The sequence below is a fragment of the Psammomys obesus genome, unplaced genomic scaffold (genome assembly GCF_907164565.1).
Source record: "Psammomys obesus unplaced genomic scaffold, mPsaObe1.curated_primary_1811, whole genome shotgun sequence".
Lineage (NCBI taxonomy): Eukaryota > Metazoa > Chordata > Mammalia > Rodentia > Muridae > Psammomys > Psammomys obesus.
This window is the reverse complement of record NW_026596166.1, coordinates 356,771-381,743: the sequence shown is the minus strand read 5'-3', so window position 1 is coordinate 381,743 and position 24,973 is coordinate 356,771. Positions and strand designations below refer to the sequence as shown.

General features: G+C 46.2%; 1 protein-coding gene across 4 annotated transcripts in view; it reads left to right on the top strand.

Annotated features, from left to right (window-relative positions):
* The window catches only part of Smoc1 (SPARC related modular calcium binding 1), a 153,793-nt gene that overhangs the window by 116,758 nt on the left and 12,062 nt on the right, over nt 1-24,973 (top strand). The window contains exons 6-11 of one of the 4 annotated variants that reach the window (XM_055595385.1): nt 4,163-4,252; nt 6,439-6,519; nt 8,886-8,936; nt 19,491-19,683; nt 20,216-20,298; nt 22,137-22,242. In XM_055595385.1, coding sequence (XP_055451360.1) covers nt 4,163-4,252; nt 6,439-6,519; nt 8,886-8,936; nt 19,491-19,683; nt 20,216-20,298; nt 22,137-22,242 — 604 coding nt within the window. The remainder of the gene's footprint in view (nt 1-4,162; nt 4,253-6,438; nt 6,520-8,885; nt 8,937-19,490; nt 19,684-20,215; nt 20,299-22,136; nt 22,243-24,973) is intronic. The other 3 variants (XM_055595386.1, XM_055595388.1, XM_055595387.1) reach the window with 3 other exon arrangements.

The following is a 24,973-nucleotide window of genomic DNA, read 5'->3' as shown; positions in this document are numbered from 1 at the left end:
TATATATATATATATATATATATATATATATATATATATATATATATTAAAAATAAATGGGGAAATTCTTTCTCTCTCTCCAAAGTAGCCACTGCCCAACAACCTAACTGCTGCCACTGGGTGATTTTCTGTTAGTGATTCTGGTACACCCTCATCTTGGTTCAAAAAGCCTTTATTGAAATGTAACTTCTACACCAGAAAAACAATCTTACTCATTGTAAATGTAAGATCCAATGAATTTAGCAAATTTTTAGAGTCACACAACCATTACCAGAGACAAATTCCATCACCGCCCCATAGTACTTTTAGGCTGTCTAAAGTTTTACCCTCTCTCAACCTCCACTTCAGCATCTATAGAGCAGCTTTGTCGTCTTGATGCATTTACTTTTGTAAATCTGCGTTGTGTAAATGTGATCATATCACAGACAATAGTTAACAACTGCCTTGCATTTTTATGATGTTTTTGAAGAGTGTCAGCTATATATTTTTGTATTTAAGGTATTATTCCTTTCTATTGCTGCATTGTATTCCTTTATATGGACATAGAATTTACCCCTTACCAGCTGATAGACATTTGGATTGCTTAAAACTTTGAGGCTTTTTGGGACGGTGGGTGAGATGGGTCAGTGAGTAAAGGGGCTTGCCACTAAATCTACAACCGAAGTTCAGTCCCTAGACTTCACAGGATAGAGGAGAGAAAAGACTCCTGTATGTGTCCTGTGACTTCTACTCAGGCATCACAGCATACGTGTGCCTTCTGAGTCTAATAAACAAACAAACATTCAAATTAGAAGCTGCTATATTTGAGTAATACTGTTACATTTGTACACATGTCTTTCTGAGACCATGTTTTTATTTCTCTTTCATAAATTCCTAGGAGCAGAATTTAGAAGTTGTGTGTGTTTAAAAAGAAATTGCCAAATTATTCTTCAAAGTGGCTGCCAGTTGTATATTTTCACTAACAGTGAACAAAGGGTTCCATTTTCTCCACATTCCTGCCAACACTTGGTATTATCTGTCTTCTATTTTAGCTATTCTTATGGGTGCTTAGTGGTACCTTGTGAATTTTTGTTTATTTGTTTGTTTGAGGCAAAAACTTTTTGTGTAGCCCTGACTGGTCTAAAACTCACTAAGTAGTACAGACTGGCCTTGAACTTGTGGAACTCCTCCTGCTTCTGCCTTACAAATACTGGAATTACAGGCAGGTACCACCACGTTCATCCTTCATTGTGTAAATTTGTCCTTCCTAATGATGAATGACATTTAATATTATTAGTGTGTTTATTACTCATCTGTACGTCTTTTGGTGTGTGTGTGTGTGAAATGCTTATTAATGTTTTGCTTAGCTTTAAAATAAGGTTGTCATCTTACTGAATTGTAAAGTTTATCTGAAACTTTGATACTCTCTTAATTTCCTAAGTCCAGTCTTAAAAGTAAATAATTCAAATAAGATGATTAGTACTCACGGAGAAAACAGCTCCTTTAGCAGTGTGTTAGAGTTGTCTATACCCACAGAGTGCCAGCTTCCTGAGGCATGTTTAGCAGAAGATACTGCTACTCAGAGAAATAAAGTGAGGAGTTTAGGTTAGGCAGTACGTGCATATACACAAGGACCAGTGTGAGGTCCCACTAGGAATTAGGAAGCCAACGGTACATGTAGAAAACCAGGGCCCAGTGTGTGGCCTGGTGCTTCTCCAAGGCTTGCCAGGAAGCAGAACTTCTGTGGACCTTGGACCCAAGCCTTGGATCTATGTTTATTAAAAAAATTGTTTGGTGGGTCAGGAGCCAGGTGCCCAGGTGCCCGGAGATGATGGTTAGAGGGCTCATTGGACTTGGAGTGGTTTCCTGGCTTAGGGATGTGCTGGGTTTCACAGGTGGCTGCTGGCAGGAGGGCACCTCAGCGTTTCTCACTTCATAAAGCTTTCCATCTAGGGCCTCCCTGTACAGAGCAGCTGTATCTCTTCACCCTCAGTGACCCTACTCAGCAGGAAGACTCAACCCTCTGCCTCAGCTTCATGCTCTGTGGGCTTCCATATGAATGTCTGAGCCATCTATGGAGCTCCCCTACCAACACAAGTACAGATCTGCCCCCAGAAGCCCTCCTTGCGCTCCACAGACTTTCTTGGGTAGACCAGATGGCCAGACCCAGGCTTTCATCTGGATGTCAGGAAAAAGAGGCAGGCTGTTTTTGGTTATCTTGCTCCAGAGAGAGAGGGGTGGCTCTTGTATAGACATTTTAATGTCTACATCAAGGATGAAGTATTACATAAGCTGTCATATTTGGACTTGCACTGTTGACCTCTTGCTTCTTTGTTAGCTCCCAAGGCTCAAGGCTCCCAAAGTGAAGTCACCCTGTGAGCAGAGGGGGCTGGGTACACTGCGCTGAACTATTCACACTGAACTCTGTGTCTGGCAATAGTGACCAGACCAAATGCGCACTGCAGCTGCCAGGAGACTCCATTCAGGGGCTTGGTGAACTCAATGGAAAGAGGTGTTAATAGAGTTGGGGAAGTGGTGTTATATATATATTTAAAAATGACATTGTGTGGCTCTGTTTGGTATTTATTCTCCCTCAGTGACTTCCAGATCAAGCTCACACAGTTTGACATCAAAGATGCCCATTAGGGGATCTAGTTTGAGGCAAAATAAAGATACTCAGCACACTGTATTTGAAGCTCTCTTTCTGCTCTGCCTCATTTCTTGGAATGATTGTCAGATAGTCTGGGATTGCTCTGGCCCTAGGGAGATTGCTCTGGGTCTTCATCTCAGCACAAGACAGGTGTCACAACACTGTTATATTGCTGGCCTCGGTCTCTAGGGAGGGTGTGGGTGTATGAGGGTTGACTCCAGCAAGAGATCTGATAAGATTTCAGGGAAATTGGTGAAGGTACCAACCAGAGCCCCAGATGGTGGGGACCTGACACCATTGGTGGTCTGATTGGTGTCTCACAGATTATCTGAGAGTCAGGCTTCTCTATAAATAGTTAATGCCCAGGAAATATAGTGTTCCATTCCTAATGATCTCTGGGGGGTCTTGGGAGGAGAGCAATGGTGTAATCATCAAACCAGTTGAAACAATAGTTCTTAACCTCTCTCCTTCCACTAAGGGTGGAAACAAAGAAGAATCTCTAAACTATTCTCAAGATGTACAAAGATAACTTCCTTCTCTTTTACTCAGGGGGGTTAAAGTAGTTTCTTGGGGATTGAGAAAAAACATTCTTTCTCTCTCAAATGGGTGTACACAGTACAGGAATGTTTACTATTGTCTATCTACTAAAATTTTCTTAGGCAGTGATTGGAGAAAAAGGTATAAAAATACTCCTTAAGTGGGCAATAGTGAAATGGTGGCAAAACACTTCTCTAAGCTGAGGGTTCTGAGCCTTGACAAAAGCAGAATCGTGGCAGGTAAATAAACAAACTCTGTACAAACTCCAGACACATGGAGGTTCTTGCTCTGCACAAAGAGCTGCCAAGGGTACTGAGTGATAAGCACCGGGACTTTGCTCCTTGGGGCACCCTGCTCCCGTCAGCTGTGATAGAACTGTCAAAGCGAGGCCTGGGTGATCTCAGCAGTTTCCCACTGTGTTCATCAACCTGCTGCTGGATCTCAGCGTGTACTGTTTCACAGTGTAAATGTTCACAGAGATGCTTTTTCTCCACTGTGCTAGAGAGAGCAGCGCTTTCCATCCTCTCTACTTAAGGCAAGGACGAAGAGACAGCTGCGAGTCTGGATGGGAGTGGCACCCTGATCTAAGCTTTTTAACCAGGGCCATTGAGAAAAGTTCTAAACTGATGGAGGATGGGAATGGTGGTGGAAACCAGGCTTTCATGCCACACGGCTGCCAGTGTTTACCCAGCCTGCCTTGACAAAGCTCAGGGCTGCTCAGGGAGAAGCTTCCCACCCTACTCTGCTGTGGGTAGGGATGGGCTGGGAGGGTCCCACAGCATCCCCAGATTTATAAGATAGTGACCTCATGAGATCCAGCTCCTTATGGGTCCCTGGGGTGAACACACACCTGGGTTTGCTCTATTGTTGTCTCTCTCTGGCTCTGCCTCCCTTCTCCTTCTCTCCCTTCTTGCTTTTCCTTTTCCTTTGCCCTTGAACAAACCCCAACCATTCAACAGTTCTGAGAGTAGATAGTATTTACCTCAATAATGGTAGTCTCCTTTCGTTTTTTTTTAACCCTCAACTCAGATGATGGCTCTAAGCCCACGCCCACGATGGAGACCCAGCCTGTGTTTGACGGAGATGGTAAGCTGCCATATTTTACTACTCTTATTCTTTCCACTAATGCTCAGAATCGGGCAAGATAATAGCTTTACATGTTTTAAGTTTCATTATTATTTTTTCCTTTTTTAATTTCAGAATCGGGCGGGCAAGACATTAGCTTTACATGTTTGTTTAAGTTCCACTATTATTATTTTTTTCTTTCTTAATTTCAAAATTCCCCAGTGCAAGCTGGGTTGTCCTAACCTAAAAAAAATGTGAAACCTCCAAGGAACTGGTACAGACTCTACTTCTGGAAGGGTCCTCTGTCCTTCTCAGGCTTCCTGCCTGTAGCCCGATGTCCAACAAAAACATGGTTTAGACAGACCCTTCAAGCTGCCAAGACCAGGGAGTCATGGTGGGAAAGGCAGTCAGACTGGGGAGTCACTTCAGCATGTGACTCAGCACCCGCCCACTCTGTGCCTAGATGGTGTGGGGTCACTGGGGATGAGAAGGAGGTATGTGAATGTCAGCCTTTGCTCCCACTGCAACCACTAGCGAGAGCTTCATGGAATAAGTCCTGCGGTCCTGGTTTTCACCGTGATAGACATTTATGGAAGAAAGAGTTGGCATGGTTCCGAGGAGCATTGTGAAGACACGGGACTTGAGCTGGAGCTTGTGAGCAGAAGGAAGGACTCAGGGTACTCCAGATAGCGAGGACTGGCCAGGAGCAGGGAGGGAACGGTGGTGGGTATGTGTTACCCTTGGGGAAGTAGGAGCAAGAGATTGGCAAGTGAGGCTGGCTGGGTTAGGGAATAGGGATTTGGGAGAGTTAAGTGAGGACATTCAGGAGAAACATTCTAGGTCAAGGGAAATAGTAAATGGTGACTAAATAAAGGCCTGGAGTCGCTGGAGGAAAGGGAGGTGATTTGGAGAATCTGGGGGTACAGAAGCCTGGCCTCTGCTCAAGGCGGAGGTACTCTGTTCTGTGGGGACTTTACCGAGTGCTCCAGATCCCCGTGAATCGGAACAGGATGTTTGGTAGATTGTTTCCAGAAAGCTTGACAATGAAGTTTGGCTTTCAGCATACAACATGTAGCAACATTTTAACGGTGCTCGGCTGAGTGTGTCTGTATCACGAGACAGCGGGACAGAGAGATTAAAGTCATGGCATGGCACTGTGGCTGGGAATGCTTCTAGTACAGGCACAGCTCAGTGAGCACTGAAAGGCGAGGTAAGAATTCAAGTCTCAAGCCAGGCTTGATTGTGCACGCCTGTGATCCCAGTACTCAGGGAGGCAGAGGCAGGCAGATCTCTGTGAGTTTGAGCCCAGCCTGGTCTACAAAGCGAGTCCAGGACAGCCAAGGCTACCCAGAGAAATCCTTGAAACAGCAGCAGCAGCAGCAGCAGCAGCAGCAGCAGCAGCAGCAGCAACAAAAACAACAACAGAATTCAGAAGTCTCTATGGCCCACAAACATCCTCCTTTGTCATTGGAAAGTGTGGGTCCTTGGGGTGTAGGTAGAAGGCAGCGATGATGTCATCTGGGGAGACCATACCAGTGCTGTCATTGAGGATCTGGTTGCTGCAAGGTCTGGTCAAGGCGACTCCACAGGATTTCCACACCCTCAGTCTGCTTGGCGACCTTGGTGCTGAGATTGTGCCGCACCCCGGGGTGCTCTCGATGAAGGTGCTCGGCATGTGTTCCGCTTGACTTGACTGTGAGAAGGGCCTGTGCACGCATTAGACTCACCTCTTTCTTCCCCACATGGAGCAGACGCTCGGCAGGCTGCATCTGCCGTGGCTCAGCTGTTTCCTCTAAAATGGTCTCTGCGGTGTGTTTGGCATTCGTTTGTTGATTTATCCCCTTTAAATCTTCTCCCAGGGAAGCAGCTGAGAGGGACTTGGCTTGGCTCGTGTTCCTCACCTCCTGGGATAATATTTTTATTCCTTGATGGAGTGGCTTGGTGCCTCTGGATTCTGACCATGCTGGGTCCCAGCACAGGATGCCCTGGTTGTCTCTTAAAAGCCGGTGGGGAAGAAGCACTTCCGTCACAAGGAAGAGGGAGTGTGTTGGCACTGGGATGGGGTCGGTATGCCAAGAGGGAGATAGCTGAATCTTTAATGCCTCAGCGTGTAAAAAAGCTTATTACAAATTTGGGTTACACGTCATGTCATAACTTCTCTTTGCCCACGTATGCACACATTATCTCTCTCTCTTTTTTTTTTCTAGAAATCACAGCTCCTACATTATGGATTAAGCACTTGGTAATCAAAGATTCCAAATTGAATAACACCAATGTAAGAAATTCAGGTAAATAATCTTTCTTGAATTATATATGAATTCAAGCCTCTCTCCTTGGGTGTCCCATAGTTGTTGTATGACAACTCATTATGTGGGTCTCTTTTCTTTTCTCTGTTTCCTTCCTTCCCTTTCTACTGCCTGCCCCATCCCTCCACTTCTTTCTTCTCTTTTGTTTTCTCCCCAATTCCTTTTCTGAGACAGAGTCTCATTACTTAGTCCAAGCTGGTCTCAAACTAGTGATCTTTCTGCCCCAGCCTCCGGGGCTTGTGCCACTCTATCCAGTTTTACACAAGTCATTTACTTTGTATCATCTTCATTTTTCACAGTTATAAAATAAGGAGATCGGAGGAATTAGCCCCTTCCTGTTTTTTTTTTTTATTATAGATAGGATCAAGTTCTATGAGTAGTTGATTTGTTTGGATGACAAAATGTGTCAGTATGTTTTAATATTTGGATTGGCTTTTTGAATGCCATGTAGGGGAATTTGAAAGAAGCAGACAAAAGTTGGGTTTCAAACTCAACAGGCTTAGTCCCTTCGTTTTTGGATTTTAAAACTGCTTACTGTCATGTACTTCCTGTTTAGTTTTTTTTGAAGTCTCAGAAATGGTCAGTACCAAAGTCTCGGAAATGGTCAGGTTTTGGTTGCAAGGTGATGAAATCTGAAGAGTGGTCATAGTCATAGGATTTCGTTGAAGCATTTGCCACCAACAAAGCTCACACTCAACCAAGTTCACCTGCTATCAGTAGAGACTAAATATTTACCAGCAGAAAATGTCATAAACCCAAGCTGTGTTACTGAGAGGGCAGCTCATTCTTTCACTTAAGACATCATTATGAGAAATTTCGCTTAGCATAATTTATGTTGTAGGCCAAGCTTAATTTAGCCATATCCTTCTCTTATTGCTCCAAGGACTATGAACAAAGGATTGCCACCTTTGGATGGGGAAGGCAGAGTTTTGTGTGAGTGGGTGTGCTGTTATTGGCTCCTCCATTTTACTTGCATGCTAGCTCTGTCCTAGGTGGCAGTGTGGAGGCTGGAGTTCAGGGAGTGAGACAGAGGTGAATTCTAACACGGTGGCTGGCCTTCTGTTTGGCTTGGGCTGGTCAGCATTTCTCTGGGTGACTGGCTTACTATTTGATATGAGATGGAAGTGTGGGATGGTGATGGCGACATAAAAGAGAACATAAAAGAGTATGACACAGTAGTACATCAGTTAATGCACAAGTGTTGGAACTGGCAAAACCCAGGTTCATAGCCTGACTCCAACACACAGTGAGTGGCTCTAGTCCCTCTCTGAGCCTTGGTTCTTATCTGTAGAATCGGATCATGGTCTGTCCCTCAAAAGGTTCACTAAGTGAATGTCTGTGTGGTTCTTGACCGATACCTGGCTAAGTGATGAATTGTAGGTATATTTATGTATTTAGCATTTTGACATTGTTGGTAGCAACACTCTGATTTTTTTGTTTTGTTTTATGGTACTATGCATGCTATGACCTCGTGCTTGCTATGCAGGCACCCTGCCACGGATCCACATCTTCAGCTCTTGACTTTTGATATAGTCCCTTGATATATAGCCTGGGGTAGCCTGGAACTTAAAGTCCTTCTGCCTCAACTTGCTGAGCGCCAAGATTACGGATGTGTGCCATCACACTTTAACAAATGACAGTGCTTACTGGGGTTAGACAGTGACACTTGTCTTTCTGAGCTGTGTTCTCTGAGCGTAATAAAGTGGTGGTGTCAAGTTCTGATTCCCACACCCCTACTGGTTGGTGTAGTTTTCTGTTGTATGATCATGAGGTCACATTGAGAAATGGTTTCTAGACAATTATCTTCCTCTTGTTGCAGTGACCCAGCCACCTCTATTTTCCATAGTTGTTGATCCTATATGGTTAGCACACAGGAGAGGGTAATTGCAGGAGAGTTAACTGTTCTTTAGAAGAAATAGATCAACAAATTATTACGCTTTGCTATTTTAGTAATTGCTTAACAGACTAGAATATGCTCTGTCATTATCACCTGGCCGTACTGACTGATATCTGTCAATCTTATTGATGGAATCAGGTATAAAAGACATGGCATCCACAAGAGTATATAGTGGATAATAAGTGGCCACCTGGCTGTTTTTGCAAATAAAGTTTTATTGGGACACAGTCACACTCATTTACCAGATGCTGTTTATGGTCATTTTCACTCACAAGAATAGGCTTGAATAGTTGTCACAGAGCCTGCATGGCTTGCAAAACTTAAGACATTTACTTTATGATCTTTCACAAAGAAAGTTTTCTGGCCCCTGGTGTACATAATTGAATATGGCATTTGAATGGGAGGTATGAGCATGGGGTTATCTCACTCGAGTTTTTTGGCCCCTTCATAGACCAAGCAGAAGTAGGAGCTGTGGCTCCTGAGATGCTTCGTGACATTCCAGGTAAGCTTGTACCATCCCAGAGACTGCTGGGCCCGCTCACGAGACTCTTCATCATCTCACACAGACCATTCTCAAGTTTTACCATCCTGTTCCGGTGCATGCTTCTGCAACCAGTTGCCAGGGAAGAAACATGAGGTCTGGATTTTCAGGCAGTGGGGTGGGGAAACTTTTACACACAAACTATATACTGATCAAAGCATGGGCTTTGGAATCAGACGGACGTGTAGACCTGGTTTCCAAGATTGGTTTTCCTTGCCTCAGAAAAGCTTCCCTGAGTCTTGGTTTCCTCATAAGTAAAACAAAGTTATTGCCTTTCAGGATTTGTGAGGCTTCAGTTTAGACATGTAATTCTGGTTTACCATAAATGATTTTAAAACAAAACAGAGCAAAGCTTCTTTTTGGAGGAATGCCTTTCTGCATTATGCTAGTCCATTTTCATACATGTAGCACAGTCAGTTAATGACAGGGGAGGCTTCCTTTGATGAGAACTTGTGTCTGGTCCATTGGCTTTTAGTGAGGACTGGAGCATTAGAAGTAAACACACAAGACCAGGTTTCATTAGCCTTTGATGAAAGATTCTAGGTTCAGGTGACCATCAGCCACATGCATGGGGAGGGTTGAATCAGACTGAGTAGCATATGCCTGGATGAGAGCTCATCTTGTCAGTCTTCTCTCAGAAGAAGCAAAAAAGGCAATTTCAATTTCTTTTATACCCCAAACATCCTTTTTTCACACTCAGACCCTGTGACGCCAGGTTTGTTTTCTGGCCCGGGGACTATTGATGTTGGAAAGGTTCCACTGGGCGCCTGAAGTTGTGCAATAACCTGACACACACGCCTGCAGACGTATCCACTCTTCTCCCCTCCTGGAGGTTCTGGCCCTTTCTGGAAAGCCTTGCCATGTGTTCATATGGCTGCTGTGGCCTTGTGAGTCATTGGCAGGATCGGCATATTCAGGTTTGCCCTTCTGCTCCTCTCTTCCGTGACCACCTCTCTCGTACCTCTCTTTCACAAGCATCCATGGCTCCACGAGTTCTTTCTGTATCCGAGAAGATGATGTTCCTGGTAGGTTAACAACCCAAGACTTGGGAGCAGCATGTCCTAGATGGGTGCTGGACAGAGTCTCTGCTGCTTTTTCAGGAAATATGAATTCCTGCTGAGTTTTCTTTTTGTAATCCAGTTTTAGTATCATGATAGTTCTTAAAACAGCTAGTATTTAAAATATTCTTAAGCCATCTCTATTTGTAGAAGAAGGCAAAGAGATAAGATACATAACAAGAATTAATCTTCATCTAACCCTTCATTTTATCCCCTGGTTCAAGATGACTATATGAATGAATATATATATATATATGAATATGTAAGTTATATGTAAGATATAGCTTATATTTAATGGTGTGTCTTTGCTATCTCTTTTTGATTTGTGTCTTTTTGTTTCCATATGGCAGAAAGTGTAGTCTCCTGGGAACTAGGGTCATGGACATGGTCACCAGGCTCTTTGTGTGCCATGGCCAAGGTCTAGAGCAGCAATATGTTTCCTTTTGCCCTGGGAGCCTAGGCTAGTACCGCTAGCCTCTAGTTTTGTCTCTGCATTATCTTTCCTTCTACTGTCTCCTTGTCTTTCCTACAAAATCTTCCATGATAAAATCAGGGACTGCCAGAAGGCCCCAGAACCTGGCCTCATGATTTAAATCCACCCTTACTTCCCACCTTGCTGACCAGCATGAATATGTATCTGTGGATGAAACAACTTGTGGTCAGCCACTGTGTTCTGTGGAGACAGAGCAGCTATTAGGAATCCAAAGCAAAACACATTTCTTTGACATTTTGTAATGAAACAGGAGTCTCAGTTCTTCTTGCATGAAAATGTCCATGTTTGCCCTAAGCACATACATGTGTCACAGGTTGACAGCATTCTTGCCCTTACTCATTTGGGCTCAGTGGTCTTCCTCTCAGCTGGCTTCTGGGTCATTGGCCACAGATGAGATTGCTTTTCCACTGAGGATGTTTCTGCTGGGGTAGCTGAAGTGACTGGGGTTTGGGGTCATGGAGGCAATGGTGCCTTCTGGCTGGATCCCTACCCCCACGAGTCTATACTCTTTGCCCAACTGGAAACTGTGGGCTGATGTAATGACCTGAGGCTGGAAAAATAAACAGCTTGCAAGGAAACCAGTGGTAGCCGTTGTAAGCAAATACCCCACAGCCACCTGGAATCTCACACATGACGTGATTGGGAGGAAGAATGAGTAATCTACCAACATTAGCAAGTAGGATGGGCCCAGGCTTGTGTGCGTTTAAAATATCTATATGAAAACACACCCTGTAACTGGCCTTTTAGGCTCTCTGCCTTTGAGCTCATGAAGATACCTTGGCCAGTCATGGCCGATGGAATTCAGATGGGGATGGGGCCATATGGTCCTTCCCAGAGCTTTTCCCTGGCAACAAAGGCTTTGTCCTTTCTCTCTCTCCCTCTTTACCCCTTTGCTGAAAAGAAAGGTGATTGTTACTGGATGTGCAGAGAGCCAGACCCACAGTTGAGTTTTACCCTGCTTTATCAATAGCTGCTTCTTCACCCCGTTATCTGCTCAGAGTGATGGAATTGGAGGTGTGTGGCCATAGGATTCAGCCTCTGGGACTCCATCTACCACCAAAAGTTTTGTTTCCGGAAGTGAGTTTCATATGCAATTTGATGTCCGATAGCAAAACCATGTCCCAATATTTTCCCTTTTGTCCTCAATTGTTAATAAGCTGTAGGTATTGCAATTGATTCATTCCAAGTTTCTGAAAGCCAATGGTGACTTTTGGCCTTAGCCCTGAGAGCCTTCATTATGTGTTTGTAAAATGACTTTGCGAGTAAGCAGGGTATGAAGCTCATCAACACACATACAATATTAGTAATTTGGGAGAAGGAAAGAGTAAAAGTATACTTAATTTTGACAAATTAAAAAAATCCACTTTTACCTCCCCCCTCTGTCTGCATCCTTTCTTCTTCTCTTGCTTGAAACTTGAATTTTCTACATTTTGGACCTTCTAGTACAGAGCCTCCAGGTCAGGACCAATGAAATTACCAAGAGAAACTGGGAAGAAGGCCTGCTACTATTTCTTGGTACTTGTCACAGCAGAGCTACTGTGAAGTATCTCTTAGTCCTTTGGAGGGAAGAGTATCTCTCTTGACTTTGTTGCATGAGTCAACAGAGTTGGGCGGGTGTGAGTCAGTGATGCTTTGGGTGTGTGTGTGTGTGCTGAGACGAGATATGTTCATGTGCTAAATTGGGGCAATTTATCCTAGAAGAAATATACTCCCCCTCACCCAAAGAGCTTAGCATCTGTCTGTGTGGGAAGTGGGTGTTTACCACTTGAGTCCATGGTGAGCCATGCATGGCCATTTTAGGATCTGCAGAGAATCTATTTACACAGGATGGTTGTACTGTTTCCTGTTCCTCCTCACCCATGACGCTTTACCCTAACAGCATGTTTACCCCTGAGGAAGAGTTGTCCTAACCCAGCTCTGGGGATGTGGGATGTTAGTTCTGCCTGAAGATGGAACTTTGGAGCCACAGAAAACTAGCTGTGGCTCGTAGGCCACGTAACAGTACCCCAAGAAGTATGAGGCACAAGGGAAAGGCTGAAAACTCCAAGCAGGCTTGCCCTTGGCTGCACCCCTTCCTGCTGCTCAGCTTCCAGTGACTTGAGCAGCTAAGTCTGGATTAGTCCCCAAGCCATGGGAAGGTGTCCCTGCTCCTGTCTAACTGTAAGTGTGTGGGCCATTAGAGGGAGAAGCAGCTGGGAAGCTTCCAGAGTTGCCACTGACTTTGCAATGAGAAATCAAGAGTCCAGCTAGCTGAGGGCTTGTGCAGAACTCTAGGCCCATTACCAGCTGTGATGCACTAAGGCCTGAGAGGGTGGAAAAACAACACAGTGAGCATGTAAGGATGGGGCCAGCTATTGGGTAGTGTGAGCATGTAAGGATGGGGCTGGCCATTGGGTAGTGTACCAAAGGGAGGGCCAGTGATGTGCTCCACTATAGCAGAGATGGATGTTTTGTCAGTAATGTTTTTTGAAGTTCTGGAAGTTAGTATGAAAAGCAGACAGACTCTTTGAGATATTTATGTAGGTAAAACTAGATAGAATCATATAAATTTCCTCCATAGACTGTGCACCCCTTGTTGTAGGTACCAGGGCAGACTGTTCCCATAACCTGGTCCTTGCTCAGCCGTTACAGGCCAATTGAAGAGGCAAGTTGAACATAGGAATAAGAAGATTGGATACACTCCACCTATAACTAAGGACACTAGCACCTTAGACTAGTTAACTATAATAGCAGCTACCCCATTCCACCTCACTGTGGCATCAGGTTAAGTGTTGCACATTTGTTTTTCGGTGTTAGGTATCTTACTTACATGCTAAGTAAGTACCCTACCATTGAGCTACAACTTAAGTCCCATATACTATTTTACATCTTATCTTCATAAGCACCTTGTGGGCCATGTGTAGGGGCTACTCTGAATGTATAGGCAAGAAACCAAACCTGGGACTTAGAAACTACCCGAGGTCAAAAGCTAAGTGGGGGACCCCAAAAGCCTATGCTCCTGACTGCCATGCCACACTACCTCTATTCCGACTGCTGTTGGCGTCTATGAAATCTTTTACTGTGCCAGCCCCTTGGGTGAAATGCACAGGAGGTGGAGCCATAGACACTAACTATTGCTTCATCGACAGGGCCATGGCAGCCCAGGTCTTCTTCACCCCATCTTCTGCTCCTGGAGCATTTCATCTGAATGCCTTACGTTCCTTCCGGCTTTGGAGAACAACCATCCAGTTGAGATTATACAGCATCCCAACTTCTCCCTCTGGGGCAGAGATGAAGGAGACCCTGTCTCATCGGGCAGGGCACCCCCTCCGGAGCATTCTCCAAAGTCCTTCCCAAAGCGTGAGCGATGGATGATGTAATTTTTAAAACTTCCTTTTATGGCAGATTATATAGAGAAAGAGATTATTATTATTATTATTATTATCATTATTATTTTAAGCTAGGGATGGGGAAACCTATGGAAATGGCAGAAGTGCCTTTATTAAACTTGGGCAAATTCTGTTTCCAATTCCCCACCTCTGTCTCTGCTGGTCTGAACAACCAGAGAGTGACTTTATTCTGTTGATGTGCGACTTCTTGCTTTTATTTTCCCTCCCCAGCAGGACATCTTTTCTGGGCCTTTCCTTTCCTTAGCTGATGGGCAGTCCTCTGTTCTGAAGGGGAAGCAGTAGCTCCGTGGAATCTCCCTCTCTGTGGGGTTCTCAAAGCCACACAGATGACTCCATGCCACACAAATGTGGAGAGTTGGAAATTGGCCCTGGCCAAGTGGCCCTCACTGACAGAGGTGACGGTAAACCCACAGGGAGAGAGCAGGGCCAATCCGGCAAATGTTACTTGGAAAAATTATCCTCTCGGGGAGGGGCACCTAGACCCTCCAGTGAAAAATTTGCAAAGTCCATAGTAAGAAAAATAAGCCATTCACACAAATAACTTGAAACCATAGGTGTCAAAACCCCATGTGGTGGCATAAACAGAAGGATGGCTCAGCAATGTTCTGTAAATCATTCCTAAAGATTATGACCTTGGCGGGCTCTTTCCTCGCCTCCACACCCCTGGCTCCTGCACCGCCCTTTCAAGAGGAAAGCCAGGTCCTTAAAATCCTGGCCCACCTTTCCATCCTTCTCTGGTAGTACACCTCTCCACCAAATTCTCAGCCACTGGGCAGTCCTGAGGTGGCCCCCGTGCCACACCCCCATGAATTCTCAGACCTGGAGAAACCTGCGGTGAGAGCCACACCATTCCTTTACAACCTCTGGAATTTCATGTCGCTATTTAGAAAGATTTTAAAATAAAAACGTACGGTTTGTTATTGTGGGTTACCGTTGAGCATTTTATTCATTTTTGATAAGAGACGAGACGGGTGGGAGGTATTTGAAGAGGTTTCAGGGTCATTGTCGAAAGAAGGCCAGTGTTTTTCTTAATATTCTTGGCCCGGCAAGATGATTACTTTTGCAATGAATTTAAGCAAGCTCCTCTCATTTTCTCCGGCTGAATCACCCTTTCTTGATGTTTATCCCCATAAGAAAATGCAGTCTTGAGGGTGTGAGGGCTGAGTGTAGCATTTCCCAGGATGAGTGAGGGTCAGGGATGAGTGGGATTCCAGCAGTCTCAGACCCACTGGCTAGCATTTATTCCACGGTGGGTGGGTCCCAGCTCTGGAGCACTGGCTAGAACAAGATTCTTGGATTAAATATCTTTCATGGATTCTTTCTCTATGAGAGTCCATGGTTCTCCGAGTGAGGAGCAAACCAGAGGTGGGGGTGGCGAAGTGGGCAGGAAGGAGATGATGAAGTCCTAACCCTTAAGACTTACAGTTGGTGGAGTCAGAGCACAAAGGGCGAGGGACTCAGAAACTCAGCAGGGGCCGTGTCACGCCTTAGTGTCACTCCAAGAAGTTCTCAGAGATAGCTTCAGGGACAGAGAAAGACCTCGAATGAGAATAGGTGGACACATCTTCTGGCTGATGGCACAATTCTCAGAATTTTCCTGGCCTTTTCAGGACCTAATATTGTATCAGACTAAGGTACACATATATCCACTGAGTTCCCGCATGTCCGTCCCCAGAACTTTTTGTTTGACCTCCTCCTGAGCCCTAGAGATTTTTGTCACCCACAATCTTGCACTGGTCCCTGATCTCTCAGGACATTGTCCCGAGCCCTGTTAGTATCCCTCTGTCTTCCATTGCCTAGCTCAACAAACATAAGCAAGTGTCAGGGCGGCCAAAGCAGCTTCTTTAAAGAACCACCAGGTCTTTATCTGGAGAGACCACATTCTTGGCCAGGGCATCCTTCCAGCCTACAGTTTTTGCTTGTGTTTTTGAGATAGGATCTCATTATCCAGCCTAGTCTAGCATCAAACTCCCAATCTTTCACCCTTGGCTCCCCTGCTCCCTGCTACTTCCATCCCTGCCCTGTTTCTGGCTCGGAACTTCTCAGTTTTTCTCTATCTATGTATCATCTTTCCTAAAGTCCTTATGATGCTTCTTTAGGTACATCCATTTGGCTGAGCAACCTGGCCCCATTGTTTGGCCCAGCGCTACCTAGATATGGTGATGTGAGCATCCACAGATGATTTCAGTTAGGCCAGCTTGCTCTGCACAGTGTGGGCCAGCCTCATGCAATCAGTTCTAAGCATTAAGAAGAATTCTGCCTGGAGACTGTCACTGAGAAGCTCTGCTTTGTGTCTTAGAGCTGAGGGTGCAACCTGTTGGTTTGTGACTCAAGACCACCTCAGTTGCTTACCTGCATTTCTACGACGCTGACTTGTCTACATAGTTTAATTTGCCATCTCCCTAATTCATAAGCCCAGTCCTTAAAAATCTCCCTTTCATGGTGTGTGTGTGTATGTGTGAGTGTGTGTGTGTGTGTGTGTGTGTGTTTGTGTTTGTGTGAGTGTGTGTTTCTGGAGAACATTGAGGAATACAGTCCCTCTTTGACACCCCTCTCCGTCTTCTTTCCATCATCTTTCTCTACCATGAAATTCCTGTTTGCTTTCACCCACTGGTCACTGATGACTTGACTTTCAAAGGCATTAAGGTGTTGGTTACCCAGAAATCTTTGCTTCCTCTTTTTTTTTTTTCCCTTCCTCTCAGCACTTTCTTCTCTGGAAGCCAATAACCTGGAAGTTAGACAAGCCCAAATCCTGCAATGTTTATGTTTGTTGCCCATTTTTACTCTTAAAAATACATAAAAATAAAAAAGACAAAGAAGGAGAAGGGTCCTAGAAGAGAGGATTAAACTCTGGGCTCCAGTGCAGATAGGGGATCAGCTGAGAATTTATGTTATCCATGATCTCCTCTGTTCCTAATTACCACGGGTAAATGCGAGGTACAGTCCTAGCAGATGAGATGTCCTCTCTGCTGATCCCATCTTGGCCAGCACATAAAGACCTGGGCTCTGGGCCCTCACACAGGGTCCGTGTTCATCCAGTTCAACCTGGCCTTTCCAGCCCTATATCCAGCATTGCTCACTGCTGATCTCTCTGGTCCCACTCTCTCCCCTGACGTGCTGTGTATGATTAGGAAAGGCACACTGTGTGTCTTCCAATGGCAAGGCCAGGACTTTGTGCGTTCTCAACTCAGTATGCTTTTCTGTTGCATTTCTTCTCTGAGTCAGAGGTTTCATTGCCAAGAGAAAGATTGAGTGAGTGCTCACTGCCTGGCACCATCTCAGGGGCAGGTTCAGGGAAGAGTACAAGTGTGTGTGGTCAGCCATCGCCACGCCCCTCTTCTTTGGCGTGGGTTATATCCTCCAGGCATATACAGGTAGCCCTGACCCGTTCTCACAGTCACTGGGCCGTGCCTTTCCACCTTATCTCTGTTTCACAGCTTTTCCTAAGAGGAGATGAAGTGTTTCAGAATGGCATGCATCCATGCCAGCAGAGCTCCTTGCTCTGTGAGTTAAAAATGACCCTGGGGGTCAGTCCCAGCTTGCGTTCTGTTAGCTGACCTGAGAAAGCTGGTGGAGGTGGATGGGATGGTAAGACTCATCTTGGAGGTGACTGAGTAGGGCAGAGGGTGGTTCCACAGATGGACTGGCTTTGGGTCCTCAGATAACAGCAAGCCTACGCTCCTTGGGACTTACTAATTAATTAGTGTTTGTATCATCTCCGGAGAGCTTGCAGGGGTGGCAAGACTCCCTGTGGCCTAAAGTGACAGTTAATTTGGTACCTATTGTCATATAGCAAGCTAGCCCAGATCAACTAGTGTAGCAGAAAAACAATTTATTCTTGCCAATGTATCTTCCCATGGACAGAGAGCCTGTCTCACTAGTTTTATGTGAATTGGCCCCTGGGCTCATCCAAGTGAAGGATCAGTGGGGCTAGAACATCCAAGATGACCAAGCGGCCATGTCGCTAACAAGCCAAGCCATTTCTTTTTCCTTCTCATGTGGCCTCTGCTCCTCCAGAGTCTAGAGAGTATATAAAAGCACCCTTACCTGGCAGCCTTAGGACTCATCGAAAGTGAAGGGAGAAGCCCCAAACCCTCTGAAGGTCTGGGCTTTTTCTCCAGTAGTGTCACACTGTTCTGTTGTGGGTTAAAACCAACCGGGGGTCCATGTGGACTAGTCTACACAAAGGTGTAGAGACTCAATCATTAGAGACTCTTTTATGAATCATGTACTGTTTAAGGAAAGCAGAGGATAGGATAAAGCTCGGATCAGCCTGTACTGATGAAAGCCGTTACCACCCAGCTCCTGCCCCAGCCTCCCCAGGTTTCAGGCCCACTGTGGTGTGAAGTTAGGTTCACCATCCCCCTGCTGCCCTGGAAGGGGGGGGAGGTGCTCCTCCTCTTCCCCTTTGCATCTTGCAGGAGTCTGATTTATGGCTGGAGAGGCTGGCCTAGAGGGTCCTAATTTAAAGCCCCTGTCAGAGGCCGTTACACGAACGTGGTGCCAGTAAAAGCTGTTTTCCTTTGCCTTTGTTTCTCTGTCAGCTCTTTCATGGCATGAAATATGAGGTAGGAAAATGAGGCTACCAAATTGGATCTGAAAGGGCTATCCAGAGCCTCTGGTGTAATCCCCTTGAAGTTGTGTTGCTGTTTGCCTGACAAGATCTAAGGAAGGTGGAGGGGTTTACCTTGGGGGCCATATGGGATGTACAGATTTTCTTTTTCAAACATTTTTTTAAACAAATGCCACACTTTAATTAAAAGAAATAATTAAAACAAAAATTTAAAATTAAACAATAACAGTGCTTCTCTCCTCCCCCCACAAATAAAGCTTTCAGCAAAACAAAGAAAGGGTTTAAAAACCCAGGGTGATTTACTGGGCAGGATTTTCCAGTAAAGGGTCCTACAGGTGTGAGGCTTCTGTGAGCTGGCCACACCTGGCATAGGGCCTCAGTTCCTGTCTCTGTCTGGGCCTGGCTCTGGAGAGACTTGGTTTAGCTGTTTGGACATGTTCACGTGTTCCCCAAGCTACCAACTACAGATGCCTTTCTGCCTCCCCTGTTTCTGCTCCTGTCTAATGGAAGCATCTTTGATTCAGCCCACTAGCTTTCTTTCTTTGACTATCTGTGTTAGAGGGTGAAAGGAACCAGGGCTGGCCCTTGTTTTTTGTTCATTTGGGTGTGGGACATTACCCTGCAAGAAGGTGGTGGTCTGTGGTTTTGTCCTGCTATGCCTGGGCTGGGCAGGGTCCCCTTGCGTGGGCATCCCAACATCCACGCGCAGAGCAGCCCAGCTGAAGCCTATAGACCGCGCAGGTGCATCAGCAGGGACACCAATGAAAATGGAGGAACCATTCAGCTCTGAAGCGAACTCCTGCTCAGGGAAGTCTTCCTGATGACCTGGCTGGGTTGTTGCTTACAGGAGAGTCTCCCTGGTCAAAGCGCTGATGAGTCCCTGGTGGTGTCTGGGATGATTCACCGGTTCCTTGTGGGCAGGCCTGGTCCTGGCTGTTTATTATGGAGTCTGGACAGAAGGAGGCTTCTAATCGTCACCAGAAGCTGCATCTTCTCTTACAGAGAAAGTCCATTCTTGTGACCAGGAGAGGCAGAGCGCCCTGGAAGAGGCGCGGCAGAATCCCCGCGAGGGCATTGTGATTCCCGAGTGTGCCCCTGGTGGGCTCTACAAGCCGGTGCAATGTCACCAGTCCACAGGCTACTGCTGGTGTGTCCTCGTGGACACAGGGCGCCCGTTGCCTGGGACTTCCACACGGTAAGCCTGCGCGGAGCATCCTGGGACACAGGGACCAGCTTTTGGTTATGCTGCCCTTTTTTGTCTTTACTGCCCTACTTCTCCCAGAGCCAAGTCTCGGGTCTCCATTCCAAAGCGGATGAGGGTCTAATAGAAGTGCCTGGGACCTGGATTCTGATCACTGATTTGTCCATTTCTAGCTGCGAACTTTGGAAAACTATTTAATCTCTCTCAACATTCAGTTCCCCGATGAAAAGCTGATTGTACTGCCCTAATTTTGAAGTGACCAAAAAAAGATCCCATGTGCAGATTGGAGATGGCATTGTTATCACGCTCGCATGGCTAAAATGACATGCCTGAACATGTCTCAATGAGAGCATTTATGCTGGATTGTCCTGTAGCTGCTGGACAGCTCAGGGACTGTTTTATTTTCCTCCCCAAGGGCTCTAGGCTTAATGATGACACAGATCATTGCTGGGCAGTAAGCAGTGGCTGAAGAAGACTCAGGTGCCAACCCCATCAAAACTTCTCATTTCTCTGTCTCTCCTCCAAGCTATGTGATGCCAAGTTGTGAGAGTGATGCCAGAGCCAAGAGTGCAGAGGCGGATGACCCTTTCAAGGACAGGGAGTTACCAGGTAGGAGACACTGCCCTGCTGGTACAGGCACCTTCAGCTCTTTGGGCTTCTTATCCCATCACCATGCAGAGGCCACTCTCTCCTCTACAGCGTAGAGCAAGGCATGCTGGGAAGGCCCATCACAGGAACACAGACCTGGGAGTCAGAGAATCTACATCCGGAGTCAGTCCTGTGCCCCTGAGAACGTTGCTCTTCTCCCTTGCTCTTTCCTCCTTGTCTTAAAAATGTAGTCAGGGACTTCAAATTCAGTCTCTGGAATTTCATGGCCATTCTCTATGTCAGTGAAATGGGGATGGTATTTGGGGGCTGTGAAACAAAGATAGCTTACAAGGAACACCTTCTCAGAGGGGTCTGGGTACTATCTGCCACCTGTTCTGTGAAATGCTTATATGATGATCTTTGGTGTCACAGGATGGCCACTGGGGGTGACATGAGACATACTGGACCCCAAAATTGCCACTGGGCTAGCTTTTCCCTTATTTATAGTGAACTCCGCGTCACAAATATGGGGTATATAGATTGTAGACCTTCCCCTGTACATCCACATAAGTTTCTTTTTTTTTTTTCTTTCTGTGCATCATTCTAGAAGAAGCCCAAGCACAGGGAAGCCTTTCTACAGGTGACTCTGTCTTAGACCTACACCCACATAGAAGAGCATCCTTGGAGAAAGCCCCCTCCCACACCTCTGCATAGATGGGAGCTGTCTAAACTCATGCTCATTAGCAGTCTTTACTTAGTACAAAATTAGGTCTGTCCTGGTGGGACCTGGTGCCCTCTTCCTATTACCCATCACGACTCCAAAGTGGGAACTGAGAGCAGGGAGCCCTGAAAGTCCCGCCTTGTGAGGTTAGTAGAAACCACAGCATCATGATATTAGAAGCAGGGAGACTAGGGTACCTTCTTACAGCCTCCCCAGGGGCAGATAGGAATAGCCATTCTCCTTCACGCCAGGCACAGCTTAGTCTAGTGCTCAAAGACACGAGGTTCACAGGGTAGAACAGGCAAGTCATATACAGATACAGGAAGGCACAAACATACAGATTCGTGGCAGGTACCCTCAAGAGAGAGCGGGGCGCCGTGCGAATGACAGCGAGAACCTAGTTGGGTCCACCCTGTCCTGAGAGGTCATGTTTCATTTGAGGCCTCGAGGTTTGGAGGGAGAAGGGCCTAACTGCTGCAGGGGGTGAGGGCGGGGCTGCGGCTGTGCTCTGGGCCCACTTGGTGGGGGTGAGTAGGGCTCTCCTCTTCTCAGGGTAGGCAGTGTTTCCCCAGCAGTGCCCCTCTTTTCGGCATGCACCTGGGACAGGCACACCTGGGAGGAGGCTCACCTGTGCTGGGGCTTTTGCCGAAATAACGAAACAAGAATAGGAACTTTCGGGTGTTCACGGAGGAGTCTACAGTCATCACCTCAGCTGAGCAATAAGGGCGAAAAGAGGAGGCTGATGATAGGTCCACTTAATTCACACAGGGAGGGTTCTGTCCCTCCCTTGTGCTTTCTCCACGCCCAGTTCTTGCCCCTCAGAGCAGAACAGTGTCTGTCTGGTCTTTATCTTGGGTACATTGGCCCAGCATATTACTGTGACCTCTACCAACCTAAGGGCCTCGTCTGTTGTCTTCCTAACATTCACACAGTGCCTGCGTTGGTGTGTGGAATGGGAGAAACCTGAAAACATTATTATCCTTTTGGTCTGATGCTTCTGTGTGATTTCTGCACAGAGGAATGACGGAGGCTTAATGGTGAACACATCCCTAGTCTCTGGCTAGTCGAGGTAGTCGAGGAAGGTGTTGCCTTGGTGAGCTACCTGGATTCTGCCTTCAAATCTCCTCTTCTATCTTAGGCTGCCCCGAAGGGAAGAAGACAGAATTTATTACCAGCCTGCTGGATGCCCTCACCACAGACATGGTTCAGGCCATTAACTCAGCAGCGCCCACTGGAGGTGGGAGGTGAGAATGTGAGCAGCGCTCCGGTGCCGTAGGGTGCGGCCCTGGACTCTTCCAATAGGAAGTGGGGCTGGGAGAGAAGCCACAGGCTGGAAGTCTGTTCTCTGGAGAACATGTAGTTGTCATGAATGGTGTTGATCTTGCTGTGATCCTCCTGCCTCTGCCTTCTGGGTGCTGGGATTACAGGTGTGTGCAGCCACACCTTGAGAAACAGGGGCATCTCAGTCAATGGGCAAAACATCTCGGTCAGACAAGATGGGTGAGTTGTCATCCCGGGGTCCATGGTACAGTGTCATGCTCTTACAGTCCTCTTTGGAGGTTAGAGCTTGTATATTCAGGGTTCTTACATGGACAAAACTATTTAAGTAAACAAAAGGAGAAAACAGGGTACACTAACTATATAGTTCTTTAAAATCCTTGTCTGGGGGCCTAATCTGAGCACTCCAGGCTCCCACGAGCTCACAGGCTGGCTTCTGGCCATTGCTCTGTTTCCTCAAACACAGTGCTCAGCAGTGTGCGGCACCTGAAAATAGTGGCAATGCACCCCAGTTGCCAGGAAGAGGAAAAAAGTGAGGGATGCAAAGGTACATTATCACATGCCTATAGGTAAGAAACTGCCAAGAGCATGCTCAACAACCGCTGGTTGTTGAAAACCCGGGCATGAAGTGTGGTAGTCCCTCTTGGTCCTCTGTTTCACTTTTCAGGATTTCAGTTGTTCACAACCAGCTATGGTAAAAACAAAACAAAAACGAAAACAAAAACAAAACAAAACACCCTGGAAAATTCTAGAGAGAGAACAATTTATTTAAACTTAGAATAATTTTTATTATTCTAAGTGTTTTGTTATTACTGATTGCTGCTAATTTTTTTGCTGCTTACTGTATACGCGCTCTTCATTTCCAGATTAAACTTTATCACAGTTATGTGCATTAGGAAAAGCAGTGTATTTAGAGTTCTATATTATCAGCAGTTTCAGGTGTCCATGGGGACATGGAAAGTAGAAGGGAGAACTACTGCTTTTATGCTGTTTAGAAGCAGGAGAGGAAACATGAACAATGGAGGAAGCATGCTCACAGAAATCTTAGGGCTGGGGTGGGCCCACTACCCCACCACCCAGCAGCTCAGGGAGCTGGTTGCAAGTTCTCCCTTAGCCCTGTAGAGACAAGGCATCAACACCCCTGACCCTCTGTTTCCACAGGAGTCACTGACCCCAGGACTACACAATCTTGGTTATAGGAAGGGGATCATAGACAGGTCCTGCCACCAGGAGAAGTTAGGATTGGTGTCCTCGTGTCACAAGACATAGAGATGCTTACAGGCAACAAAAACTAGAAATTTTATGATGCCTTTCATACCAATGTATCCTTAGGGAAAAACTTGAAAAAAAAAAAAAACACCAAACCTCATCTTTTAGCTGTAATTTGGGGTTGGGGGAAGTTTTAAAAAACATTTCCCCAAACATGGTTTTCATTTTAGGCTTATATTAACTTGACTGTGTTTAGTTTTGATAGGGATGAAAGGTTTGGACTGTTTGGCTACTTGTGTTACCCAAGGGCTATACTTTTAATCCACAGGAAGAAAAGACAGACCAAGAAATAGTTTAGAAATCAGGCAAGAGAGTGGAGCGAAGGAGGAGAGAAAGCGGGGAAGCTCTGGGGAGGTAGCAGGGTTGCCAGCCCTTCCGGGCTCTCTGGGATCTTCCCATTGCATAAAGCAGAAGCCCCGACTTGGATCTGAACAACCCTCAAGGAGATCCTGCTGACCTCTTGCTCTTTTGGTTTCCCCCCTCACCATCACATTCCAGGCACTAGTCCTTCCAAATTCCTTCCACAGGTTACTCTGGCTATCCTGAGACCCTCACATCTGCTGCCCCTTCAGTCTAGAATGTCATTCATTCCCCTTTTCTGGTGACTGTCCGGTGTACTGACAGATTGCCTTATCAGAGGTCCTTCCCTGCTGTATTCCTAGAATCTGGATCCCATAGTACACATTCAGCGTGTTTTGATCAGTGCATAACCAGAAGGGTAGTAGATATGGTGGACCGAGAGGTAGATCTGAGAGTCCAGTGACTTTTGCAAGGCAAAGTAGAAGGCTGGATGCAACTGGAAAGTTCTCCGGGATTCTTTTGTAAGCAGGGCTCTATAGCACTGCCTGAGTCTGATGGACTTGGGATGCTGTGTAGGTAGGCTCTGGCCAGCCACTTTTTTTTCTCCTGTTATGGAAAAATGCGGGATGTGGGGACAGGGCTGCTGGAAATTGGGCAGCATATCTGAAATAAGGCTGATGAAGAGAATCAGGGAATGCAGAGTTCATGGTTGTTGGACTTGGATTTGGAATTGAGAGCTGGGTTGCGGGTATGAGGTTAGAAGAGCCACACTGAACCCTTCCCTCTCAGGGTTTAACAATTAAACCTGGACACCAGTGGACACCAGTGAGAAACAGTGCCACAGGGAGGTTGTGGGAAGAAGGGAGAGAGGATGCTTGGGCCCTGCAGAAAACCGATCATCCCTACCACTTGGCAGACATGGTGATTGTCATACATGGCTTTGCCCTGACTCTCACTTCTCAGCCTGCCCTTGGTATAAGCTCTGTGCTCGTTTCTGGGGCCATCTGAAGAAAAAGGCACAGTCCCTGGCGTGGAGGAGTGGTATATACCCAGGAGACTATACTACAAAGCCATTGGTCGCAGAGGCTGGTAAGAGCTTCCAGGACTCAGGGCAGGGAGGGCATGCGA